General features: G+C 44.7%; 1 protein-coding gene across 5 annotated transcripts in view; it reads right to left on the bottom strand.

The window, feature by feature from the left end:
• The window catches only part of ctbp2l (C-terminal binding protein 2, like), a 92557-nt gene that overhangs the window by 3879 nt on the left and 76499 nt on the right, over positions 1–12179 (bottom strand). For all 5 annotated transcript variants that reach the window (XM_072372978.1, XM_072372981.1, XM_072372979.1 and 2 more), the window contains 4 exons: positions 7507–7651; positions 5916–6122; positions 3153–3367; positions 1812–1942 (listed from right to left, as the gene is read on the bottom strand). In XM_072372978.1, the coding sequence (XP_072229079.1) occupies positions 1812–1942; positions 3153–3367; positions 5916–6122; positions 7507–7651 (698 nt within the window). The remainder of the gene's footprint in view (positions 1–1811; positions 1943–3152; positions 3368–5915; positions 6123–7506; positions 7652–12179) is intronic.

The following is a 12179-nucleotide window of genomic DNA, read 5'->3' as shown; positions in this document are numbered from 1 at the left end:
TCAAATTAAAGCACGTTCACGTGCATCAACCCATTTCATATTCAACTAATTCCTATTAGATTTCACAGCTAGACTCCAAATGTTTGCATATAATTTGCATGACAACAGTCTGGAAATATGGCCAAAGGGATAAAATGTCGCATCCTGTTCCTCATAAAGACCACCATCTTCCTCCAGCTGCTCCAAAACTTTCTCTCTCTTTGTTTCCTTCCTCTTTTGTGGCTCACAAAAAAAAAACAAAAAAAAAAACACAACAGCACCAGCTCCCTCCTCTATCCTCGTAACACCTCTCCTGGCTAAGAGCGTGCAACGCAGCGCACTGAATCCCCGTCATGTCACGTGGGACGGAGGGGTCGAAGATGACAAAACACTCTCCTGTTGACATATAAGGTTAACGGAGCGTGAGCTCCAGATTCATCGGATTCAGTGTCAGTCTTCCTCAGCAGCCAGTCAGCTGAGCAGCCAGCCTGAAATAAGCGGCCTCCCAAGTCCTCGACTGCCCCTGATGCGTGAACAACACATCAGCACCAGTGATCCTCCCAGATCAGAAACATGGCTCTTAAAACCGGTGAAATACTGGGATGTGTAACAACCTGTCTGCCCTCTGGTGAGAACAGGAGTGGAGATAGAAACTGAGTTCACGGCTTTAACCAGAGATGAAGAAAGGTCATGTTTCAACTCAACTAAAACAGAATTACTCCTACATTCAGGACTAAAATGCCAAAGCATGCAGCGCAGCTGTTAAAGTTCACGCTAGTGTCACCAGGAAACGATTCACAGTGAAGTACTCATCACTTCTCCATCAAGCCAAAAGCGGGTATGTTTTCAGCGCCGTTGCACAAAAACCACACAGCTGAATTTCACAAAACTTGCCACAGATGTGAAGGAGGAGGCATTTCAATTCTGGCTCACATCTGGCTTGCTTTCTTTAAACCTGCTAAACGTGGCACTGGGCTTGGTGGAGGATACGCTCTCACGAGCGCCCTGGTAGTTTTGGACAATTTAGACAATTTTCTGAAATTAAAATGTGTTTTAAGATGATATAAAACACATTAAAAAGGAAGAAGTGAATTGTAACATAGAAGAAAATCAAGGTGCAGTCAATTCACACAATATATTTTCAAAAAATTGGTCCTATTCATGGATTTTCTGAAGCTCATGAAATAATTAGCCATGCACTTCATTCCCATAATGACACGAGATATGGAATTCTACTCTGAATCAATACATTTTAATTAACTGATTACTAAACTTTTTCCCAGGGCTTCAAACTGCATCATCAAATGTCAAAAGCTTTTGTTTGATCTGCTTCATCTGTGCAAAAGGCCAAAAATCTTCAGTTTACAATCATATCCACCAGACAGAAAGCTGGGGATCTCTGCTGGCCTTACTGAGCAGAAACCGTAAAAATGACATGACATCAGGAATATTTCTGATCTTAAACAAATGTGTACAGCTTTGACTGCACTGCTTCTTTATGTTTCCTAAAGCAGATGAGTTTCTTGTGCTTGGACGCTTAAAGACTAAGAGGAGATGCTCTTTGTTGCACTTAACCATCCAGCGGCATCTTTATCTAATTTCCTCTGACAGGAGTAAAGCCAGCTCTCCTTCTCCTCACCTCCATTACCTGCAGAGCACTGATGGAGCCTTTTAGAAGAGCACGGGGGTGTCTTTTACTCATCAATCATGCGCTGCCTCTTCCTCAGACGGTTTTTCACATTCCTACAGACATCCATTTCCCTATCTGCACCTGTCACTAGACTTCTTTGCGCAGCTTTGAGGGGAACAACCTTCTGCACAGGTGGACCTACGTGAAGGGCTCAGTTTCATGGACGTCCAAGGCAGCTCCACGTATCCTGCCCTCCTTCAGCGCCTGGGCCAGAGCTTTCTCATCTACCAGACCTCCTCGCGCGGTGTTGACGAGGAACGCGCCCTGACGCATCTGCGAGACACACAAACAACACAAGTCAACCCAGATAAACAGAGATACAAGCAGCCACAGCAGGCAAGTCAGATTATGCGTTTGATCCAAAGCTGAGAGATCGATCTGGGCTGGATGTTGTCATTTGAGGGGTCTTAAAACATATTAGATGAGAGGGAAATAAATAAATAAATAATAATAAAAAAAAATGGTGACATCTTTGTCGCTTGTGAAACGTGAAAGATCTAAGAGACAGAGCGCATCGGGTGGGAAAATGTCAAATGTGGGATAGAGAACAATCTTCTATTTGAAACCGAGAGATGAAATGATGGATGAGGTGAAATTTGAGGCGGCGCCACCATCCCTTTCTGCTTGTGGTATGAAAAAAAGACCCAACAAAAAGTGTATGAGGGAGGAGGGAAAAAAAAAAAAAGAATCAAATGAAAGTAATCCCTTAATCTTGAGAAAAGCTGAAATCCAAGGGCATGAAAAGCCTTTACGCTGGCAGGCAGTCTTTTATTAGGCCTTGGTGGTTTTGACACAAGAAAAAAATACAGAAACATGCACACACACACACACACACACATTCCTACTTTAGAAGCTAAGACCCACTGCCAACATATTGGAGGGGAATAAGAGAAAAGCGTTCTTTCACTGTAGCATCTAAACAGGCAGCTGAGAATCATGAGCTTAGTAAAAGACACCGTTAACTAGGCTAGGCTGTCACCTCACACCCACTCTTTTTCATGTCCTCGCATTCTGTAACTCAGAAAGATCTCAGAGAGAGCAAGGGTCAGAAAGAGAGAAGCGGTGAACATGAACGTGGATAACGCCGTCCTCAGCCCATGCAGTTCCTCGGCTGCCCTGCAGGGGTCACCCCGGGCAGTGCCTCAGAGTGCAGTTATTGACTCAGAGAGCAGCACTTTCCCCTCACAGCGCTCTCAGCCCCCTGCTGTGCAGCCTAGTCGATATATTTGCTGTAGCCGTGGGCTGGCGCTAATTGCATTTGACAGAGCAAAGGAATGAATTTGTGTCCAGCTTTGGTGGAGCTTAAGATAAAGAGCTAGGAATGTGCAGGCAGGAACGCCGTTTTTAGTTTTTTTTTTCTCTCTCCCTGCTTTTTTCTGTAATGCTCCAAGCCGACACGGTGATAATACACCAGCAGCTCTACCTGTCTACCTGCTAAACAGCATCACATAAAGCTCAGGACCGCTGCCTTCTGCTCGCGCACCTGTTTGATGGTGAAGTCGTTGATGAGGTGGTGGTTGTGTTCGTTCAGGTTGCAGTGCAGGGAGACGCAGTCGCTCTGGTAGAGCAGGTCCTGCAGGGTGTAGACGCGCTGGACGCCCAGCGAGCGCTCCAGGCCATCCTGCAGGTAGGGGTCGTAGAAGATGACGTTGAAGCCGAACACCTTGGCCCGCACCGCAACCGCCTGGCCCGAACGACCTGAGGACACAGGAGTAGATGCTCGTTTTTGTGCTCAAACACAGGAGTTACATTTCTATAATCAATCCCTAATATACTTCTGATTTACGCTTGAATTATACAGCTGCTCATAAGTTGTGTTTTCACATATGTATTAAAGAGCATGAAAAGCGGCTACTTTTTAAATATCTTTAAGAGATTAAAGAACGTATGAAGGATAAGTGAGAGAGATAATATGGGAAAATGATTTAAGGAGGAGAGCGATGTGCAGAATCAGCCTGTCTCTCACTGCCATTTGTTGTGTAGGATGAGTCTCAATTATTATTGGCTCAAGGAGCCGTTTCTGTTCTGCAGCTGCAGTCGGGGAAGAGAGTAATGGAGACTGGGATTTTGTTGCTTGTGAAAAAGATCAATAAGTTCCTTTTTTACACTGTCAAGGTCCTCTCTTCGTGATGGAGCATTATGTCCAGTGTTTCAGCTCCACGGCCCGCCGCAATCCCTCCTACTTTTCCTTTTTTTAAGTGTCAGCCTTTAAGACAGCAGTATAAATGCTGAGGTCTAGTTAAGCATTCACTTAGACTATTTATAAAAACAATAATAGAATAGGATTACAGTAGTAGCGAAACATTAAGTTTATAACATGTCCTTTACTTCCTGAGTCCATAAACAGCTTTTCTAAAGCGATTACTGCTTTGCTTTTCTCAACCAAATTTCTGTGATTCTGCCTCTCTCAACTTCATTCCCCATTTTTCCCCCCAGACACCAGACAGAGCGAAGGAATGAACTTGTTGCATTACGAGTGCATTTTTCCAGTCAGCTTGAAACACACCAGCTTGTCTTGAGGCCGCAGCACAATCTTATTTACAGAGGCTTCGGGGAAAAGGTGTCAAAAATGAGATCAACGCTTCTCTGATGTTTTTCTGCTGGAACAGTAGCTGGTAAATAAGTCCAAAGTAGTAGGCTTGAGGAAAATCTACATTTCTGTTATCGAAGTATTTACCAGATGATTAACCTCTTTATCAAACGTGCTTCTGGATGTTGTGAAAAAACCTGGAAAATACAAGTAGGTATTTTGGACTGACTTTTTCTTTAACATGGAGATAGCTGAGAACCAAAGCTTCTCTCTGCTCTGAATTTCTGAGAGTCCCCCATTCACTTCCCACACTGATCAATGCCTCAAACAGAGAAAAAACAGTGTGGGGGGGTCTGCCACTGACAGGACTGTTTCGATTCGTGGCGCCTTGCTCTTGAACCTCTCCGGCAGACTTTTGCTTTGCTTCACTCATTTATCCACAGGGAACGAGTGACGATGACACAGATTTGTGAATTCAGCTTTATCCAACCGTGACCACACTGGGGCGCGTGAAGCTGGTCAAGGAGGCAACACGACGGAAAGCATACCACAGGCAGCCAGACGAGAAGTCAGAATGTTTTCATTGAGAACGCCGCCTGCTGCATCTGATAAGGGTTGGTTGAAGTGAAGAAAACCCCATCACTCCATAGAGCTGAGGGACCAGCTAAGTTTGGGTTATTTATTCATAGATTTGCTGCTCTGAGAGGCTCCTTTCACATATGCATTTGAGCTCTTGTTAATGTAGAAATATTGATTATAGATGGCTCCTTTAAGATGAACATATTCCCATAATCCCAACTCAATTTGACAAGAACGCCAATACTTTTGCATTTAAATAAGACATAACAAATCACTTTACTGACTGATGTGTGATACAAAAAGTGTTCCCAGTAGAACACCAGGCCTTCACTCTCCCCAACCTCTCATCAACAATGGACATTGTTCAGAGAAAGCTTAGGCCGAGAAGACGAGTAGAAAAAGATTGAGGTGGGAGGTTTGGGTTGTCAGAGAGCAGGAGAAACATTCTCTTTGCCAGACCTGCTGCCTGGGCACATAGTCTAGGCAGCTGTCTGGGACCTATAAGAGGGAAGGGGGTGGTGTGTTCCGTGTGTGTGGGGAGTGTATGTGGACACCGATAAGATGGTATTCTGGAAAGGCTTGAGAGAAGACTGAGCATCTGTCCGCCCAGCGATGTTGAGGCAGGGCAGAATGATGCACAAAAACACACAATCAGCAGTGAAACAGGTGGACCGAAGGAAACACACACACACACACAGGCAGGCAGGATCCAGTCCTGATTGCAGCAGGACAAGATGTCGGGGGGAGCACAATAACAGAGATGAGGAGTCAAAAACAGAAGAAGAAAGAACAACACTGATATAATGGCGAGCATTAGAGCGGTGGGATGTGAGAACAGTGTGGCAGCGAAAGGAAGTCAGCCCGGAGGGAGGCCAAACAAACAACCTTGAGATAATCTGTGGAACGGGCAGAGAGAGGGAGAGAGAAAAAAATAACCTTATCAGAGCAGGAAAACAGAAGGCACACTGAGTGGCAAGAGGATTTGAAAACACCAAAGGGAAGGCAATGAAGGAGAGAGAAGAAAAAACAGACACGGCGAGAGCGGGGAAAAAAGGAAAAGAAGGAAGGACAGAAGGTCAGCGGCACAATAAAACAAAATACAGCCAAAGCTAGAAACACAAACAGCCGAATACGCACCAAAACCAATGAGACCTAGGGTTTCGCCACGGATGCGGGCGGCACCGGATGCCACCTCGCGGATCTGCTCCACGCTCTGGACCCGCGTGCCCTCCCGGAGAGCCTGGTAGAGCCAGGTGTTCCGCCGGTAAAGGTTGAGGATGTGGCAAAGGGTGGAGTCTGCCGTCTCCTCCACGGCTGCAGAGGGAATGTTGCAAACAGCGATGCCTAAAAGGAAGAGCACAGCGAGGTCAGGACAGCTGGAAACTCATCCCACTGATGGCAAAATCAATACAGCCATTCTTAGCATTCGTGAGCAGGAATCGAACACCTCTGCTCATTTTAATTGATAAAAATGGTCAGTTTAAAGGCATTAAGATACAGTAATACCCAACTGTATCACCACATGGTAAATTCTTTATTGATGTTTGATTCCTAATGAGAAAAAAAAGGTTGGAAAAGTTGTATTCGTAACCCAAAACCGTTATTTTTCAGTTTAGTTTGCAACATGATTTCATCAAGATATCTTCCATGAAATATCAAGACTGTGCATTTAAGATAAACTTTCTGTCAAGACATCATCTCACAGAATTGTGTTGCCTTCGGGCCTTTCAAACCCCTGAGCTTGTGATACTACCCTGCCTTTCCTCCAGCAACCCAGAGACATTTCTCTTTCAGCACTTCTGCCTGCCCTCGCTTGCCACTGATGTCCTTATTCCACGCCGTAACTCAGACTAACAGCACAGTCATCTCTGAGCAGCAAAAAATAGCCAGAGTCTGCTCAATCAATGGCCCTTCGTCTTCTCCATGAGAACAGCCATCATGCCTGCCTTCTCCAGGCACGATAGCTTTTTGACTCCTGTGTTGCAAAGGCTGAGCGCTCTCTGTGAGTGGGTGGCAGTTCGACACAGTATCTCGCATTGGCAGGGAAATGGCAGCTTTGTCAGCTGTAAGAGCCGTTTGAGCCACCAGCCTGCTGATATGAGCCTGGATGGTGGTTCAGAGAAAAGAGCTGAACTCTTCTCTTCCTCCGTGTCCCTCGCTCTCTGACTCTTTGAACATCCTGGTTCACAGTGGGAGCCGCAGGGTTCATCTGACTATTAAATTCAGCTTCATAGACTGTTCCGAAAAGGCATACAAGGAAGCAGTGAAACAAGCTGCCTGAAGCGGGCCCCTTTAAAAGGAAAAGAAACAAAAACCTCATCAGGGATTCGTTTCGAAATGCGCTGCAGTTAGCAGCGCTTTCTTTGGACAATCAGAGCAATTTTTCAAATGCCATAATGCAACGATGTGATGAATCACCCCCTCAAGATTCACCTAAATCCCATCACCGGCGCCTGAGGTCGCATTTGTCATTGACAGACAAACAACAGACAGCAAACAAGCACGCAAGGAGACACTACTCTGTACAAGGAAATCAATATGATGAGAGATATGGTCAATTTCAAAGCGACGCCATAAAGATCCCACATGCTAGAATAACTCCTGGTCAGACAAAAATTGCTTTACACAGAAAATAAACACATAATAATCCTAATTTCTCCTCTTCTTGTGCCGAATGCACTGTGAAACAGACAGGTTTTCTTTCCGGTTTAGCTGTGAGCGTTTGTACCCAGCTCTCCGGCCGCCTTGATGTCGATGTTGTCGTATCCGCTGCCGATGCGGATGATGATGCGTAGAGCTTTGAACTTCTCCAGGTCCTCTCTGGTCAGGGTGATGGTGTGGTACATCATGGCTCCCACTGCCTCATTAAGCACCTGCAAACACACACGTTCACACCGTCTACTGAGTGAAAGGCGAGATCATGTCTTTTCAAACAGCTCACGTTAATCTGTCTCTTCCTTTTGTTCATTCATTCATTCATTAATTAGGGCTCGTGCAACATTGGGCTGTTTGTCCAGTTTAGTTCATATGAACCCATGACAATCATAAGATCACATCCCTTAAGTGGAGCCGTGAAATCACATGTCTGGCGTGACCTCGGACACACAAGAATATTTAGGATATTGTGGCGAGAACAGCAGATGTCACATGGTCACCAGCAGTACTGACAAGCTGTCCGTTTAGAGCTGCACTGGAAACAAGCCACTATTATTGTCTTGAAGGGTCTGCGGATCTGAATGGTCATTATAACTCCACTCAGACCCCGAGGGTGTTTACAGACAGAGTATTATCGGTATAATTAAGCCAAAAACTGATTCTGTACAGGATCAAAAATAATGGCGTGGCCTTTACATTAGGTGCTTTCACTCTTTGTGTTAGCAGCCAGCAGATTTGTGCAGCTGGATGTTCTACAGATACACAACGGGAGGCCTTTGCTCTGTCCAGCCTCCTACTGACAAGAGACATTGTTCAGAGTCAATCTGAACCAAAATGACCAGAAGAGGAGGCAGCAGGTGGGAGGATTGTGCAAGAAGAGGAAGCGATGTACTGTTAAGAGCACAATTAGTCTGGGCTGTTGTCTGAGACCTGTGGGCAAGGAAGAGTTAATGTGTTTTATGTATGTGTGTTTGTGTGCTGCATGTGGACACAGAGATAAGGTGGCACTCTGGAAGGGCTTGAGAGAGGAGAGAGAGCATCTGTGGGCCCTGTGATGTTGAGAAAGGGCAGAATGACGCACAAAACAGCAGTAAAACAGGTGCAGGAGGACGGCAGACACACAAACAGAATCTGTGCTTCTGCATGGTCATCACAACTGCAATCAGACCCCGAGGGTGTTTATGGACGAAGGATCTGAGCAACCGAGTGGACAGAGAGGTCAAGGCAAGCACTGATTACAGGATAAACCTTCAGATATGATAGCATGTAGTCGGCCAGATCTGCTGTGGTATTTGATGACCTCTTGAGCCATCGAGAATCATTGAAACAGAAATTCAGACACACATTACAAAAAGACTGATGGATTTGTGACAGATTAGTATCATAAAGCACCATTACTGCAAATAGCCACTTTTGAGTTCTGGGTTGTAAACTGTTTTTATTCTTTCAACAAATCAACTTAACATCTGATCCATTCCTGACGACTAAGTCAAATGTCATATATGAGAAATGTCACTGACTCGAGTTTAATTTGGAAGCATATCATTTGGTTGGCCTTTTTACCTTTGCATCTTTGTTCTTTAGAAAAGCTCAGTTCATACTTTATGCCAGCCACAACCCACAAAAAAAAGGTGTGTTCTAACGTTTGTAAACCCATGTCTACACTTTGTGGCTGCTGTATGAATTACATTTACTTTGCAGATGTATCAGTTGTCGAAGTGGAAACTTCGTGCCATCGTGGTGCCAAACAGATCCGTTTCAATCCATCTATCCAGTCTGCTTTGGAAAATATTCCAGATGGACTAGATGGATTTTATCCATCTTAAAGCAGGTGATTGAAATAAACTAAGGATAATGAGCCAAAACAAACAGCGTTTTGTAAGTAACCACATGGAGGTGCTGTTGAATCTGACTCAGCTCTCCTCCCAGTTAAACTGAAAGCATTTTTCTCTTGTTTGCTTGTTCTTTTTAAGCGACTCTTCCAACTCAAAGTCTGAAAAGCCGCCTGCAGTGATCCCTCACTGTGAGACACCAGTGACTCCTCTGCCTCCGAACAACAAGGTGACCCGGCCTGTGATTCACTGTGATGAGGATCTAAACTATTCCCCCTCAGTATCAGCCGCGGCCCCTGTCAGCGCCTAAATAACAGCTCCACATTCACCTCCAGCCAAACTGAATTAGCTTTCCTGTGATTAGTAGATTAGCTCTGAATTTCCATACTGCTTTTATTAGCGCAGTGTCCTGGACGGGCCTTCCAGATACTAGTTCAAGGTTAGAACGCTCCTTACACACGTGCAGAAAAAGCACACGCACACAACTTTCTCCCCCTGCGCTGAAGCTTCAAGGTCTTGTGTTGGTTTTTAGTTGGAGATGTAGCCTTTTTTTGTAGAATGTAGAGCATTTTAATGGAAACTCTGACCATAAATATATCCCCTTTCTCCACTGTAACCAAATCTATCATTCCTTAACATGCCTGCACTTCCTGACAAGGCAGCATAAGTGTTAGAGAGTTTCCAAAGGAGTTTCGATTTGGTGAGCAGACCGTGCTGCACGTGTTTGCTTGAGTCAATGTGGCGAACTGAGGAGGGATTTCATGGTTATGAAGTCATCCCACTAGTGGATGCAGAGTGGTTGGAACGCTGAGAGCAGACTTCTTTCCAACTGGCAGGGAGGTTGCTCTGTTCAAATGGTTGCTTCTTAGAACTACGGCACATTTTTACCACTTCTTGCAGAGCGCCATAATAAAAACATCACGCATGGAAAAAAAAAAAGAAAGACAAGATAATCTCACACATTAACGATGAGTATGTTAGAAAGAAAAGGCTTTGACTCCCTCTGTGACTGCAGCTCCTAAAGCCAGTAAAAGTAGAAGACGGCTTAAGAAAAAAGGGTTTTTTTGGGTGGGTTTTTTTGGGTAATATCACCGTAAAGCGAAGCTTAGAGAATAAAGACACCTGAAGCATTCAGTGAATATAAACTTAAAAGAAAGACCTGATATTTCAGTTCAAGGCCTTAAGAAGCTTTTTCCATTTCTTGTCTCCCTGAGTCACTCAAGGAGATTTATACCACTCTCAGCCCTGATTTCTCCAAAATCCACCTTTCAGTGACTAATAAGCTTTACAGTTAACAAACAGAAACTCCTTACTCTGACTCACAAAAAAAAGATGTTTAACCGTTGAGTTTCACAGAGAACTGCGTGGCAGGCTTATATATTTCCAATGGAATAGAGCAAGACGATTTAATGTTGTTGGATGATGTCCTATTGCCAGCCCTTCACATCTGATTGCTTAACATCCGACTGCTTCTCTCCTACAGTCTGTGCTAATAATGTACACATCTACAGCCAAATCCAGAGTAAAGCTGCTCTCATTCACACAGAAAAAAACAAAAAACACTGGTTTGTGCACTCTTGATGCACTTTAACGGAGTTGTGTTTGCCGTGTTCAATACACGAGTCGATATGAACGCTCCTCTCCTGTGATATTCACAATCTCAACAATGGGAAACATGGAGGTCCCCCCCCCCCCCCCCCCCCCCAAGCCAAAAGTGAGCAATGGCTTGATTTTAGAGAGAGGGAAAAAAAAAAGCAGCTTTATCGTCCATTTTATCCAAAAGCAACAGTAATTTACAGTGTGAGCATCTTCCTGTGTCAGTTCAATACAAAACCCTATTTGGTTGCATTAACTGTAACTAGCTGCATCTCTAAACTTAACAGCTTAACAGCAACAGGGTCAAGCAGTGTCATAAATCAGCATCGACTCTGTAGCGTGTGGGCCATCATCCGACTTTAACAAGCTGCATACGGACGCTCTGACAAACACGAGGGGTCGTTGACCTTGGACGACGATGATGTTTGAGCACAGGTGCAGCATGCAGGATGTGGTCCCACTGAAGTGGTATTGGAACTCGATCTCGGTCAGGATTTGCCTGCGTGTTTCCTTATTTCCCCATCACCTGGGAAATAAGGGATTATCTGCCAGCAGACCTGGCATAACCTCAGGCCACTTTCATATTCCATCCTTGGACAGTCTTTCCCATAACTTCCTACACTGTGCGTGTGTGTGTGTGTGTGTGCGTGTGCGTGTAGATGTGTCTGCCTGTGTCTAAACTACATTACTCCACAGTTATCAGCACTACATCTCTGCATACATGCCGCACAGAGAAGAGATTGGACATTTTCAATCTATACCACCCCTCTGGGTATCCAGACTGCAAGTTATTACGGTGAACTGCTGAATATGCTGGTGAGGTGAACATTACAATCATGTTTTTCATGATAAGGTAGTGTTAAAACAAACATAAAGCTTCCTACCCCCCCCCCCTCCTCTTCGCCGCCGAAGGTCTTTGATTGAATTGATCTCTATGCAAATGCTTCTTTTTTTAATATGTCCAATTTTCATAAAGACGGCGAAAGAAAAGATGCAGCAGCTCTCACTCCGTCTTCAGATGGAGAGATAGCACCTGGGCGATACCCATCTCTGTAGACATATATTGTTTTCCAGCTGAAGCGCTGCATAAAAAGCAATAAAGAGACTCTACAAGCCAATGTAATTACACTGCATCCTCGCCATACAAGACTCTCTATTAGAACAATGGCACTACAGACAGGCATCACGCTTTGTGCCATAAAGTGACATTAAATTATAATGAAGCCACTATATTCTAACCGCCAAGTGTGCATGAAGTCAATATATAAGAGCTTCACATATCAGCGCTGTGATAGAGGCGGACGGTGGCAGGAGGCAT

The sequence above is a fragment of the Leuresthes tenuis genome, unplaced genomic scaffold (genome assembly GCF_036924035.1).
Source record: "Leuresthes tenuis unplaced genomic scaffold, fLeuTen1.0.hap1 SCAF_20, whole genome shotgun sequence".
Classification (NCBI taxonomy): Eukaryota; Metazoa; Chordata; class Actinopteri; order Atheriniformes; family Atherinopsidae; genus Leuresthes; species Leuresthes tenuis.
The sequence above is the reverse complement of the archived record's forward strand: the minus strand, read 5'-3'. Positions and strand labels throughout refer to the sequence as shown.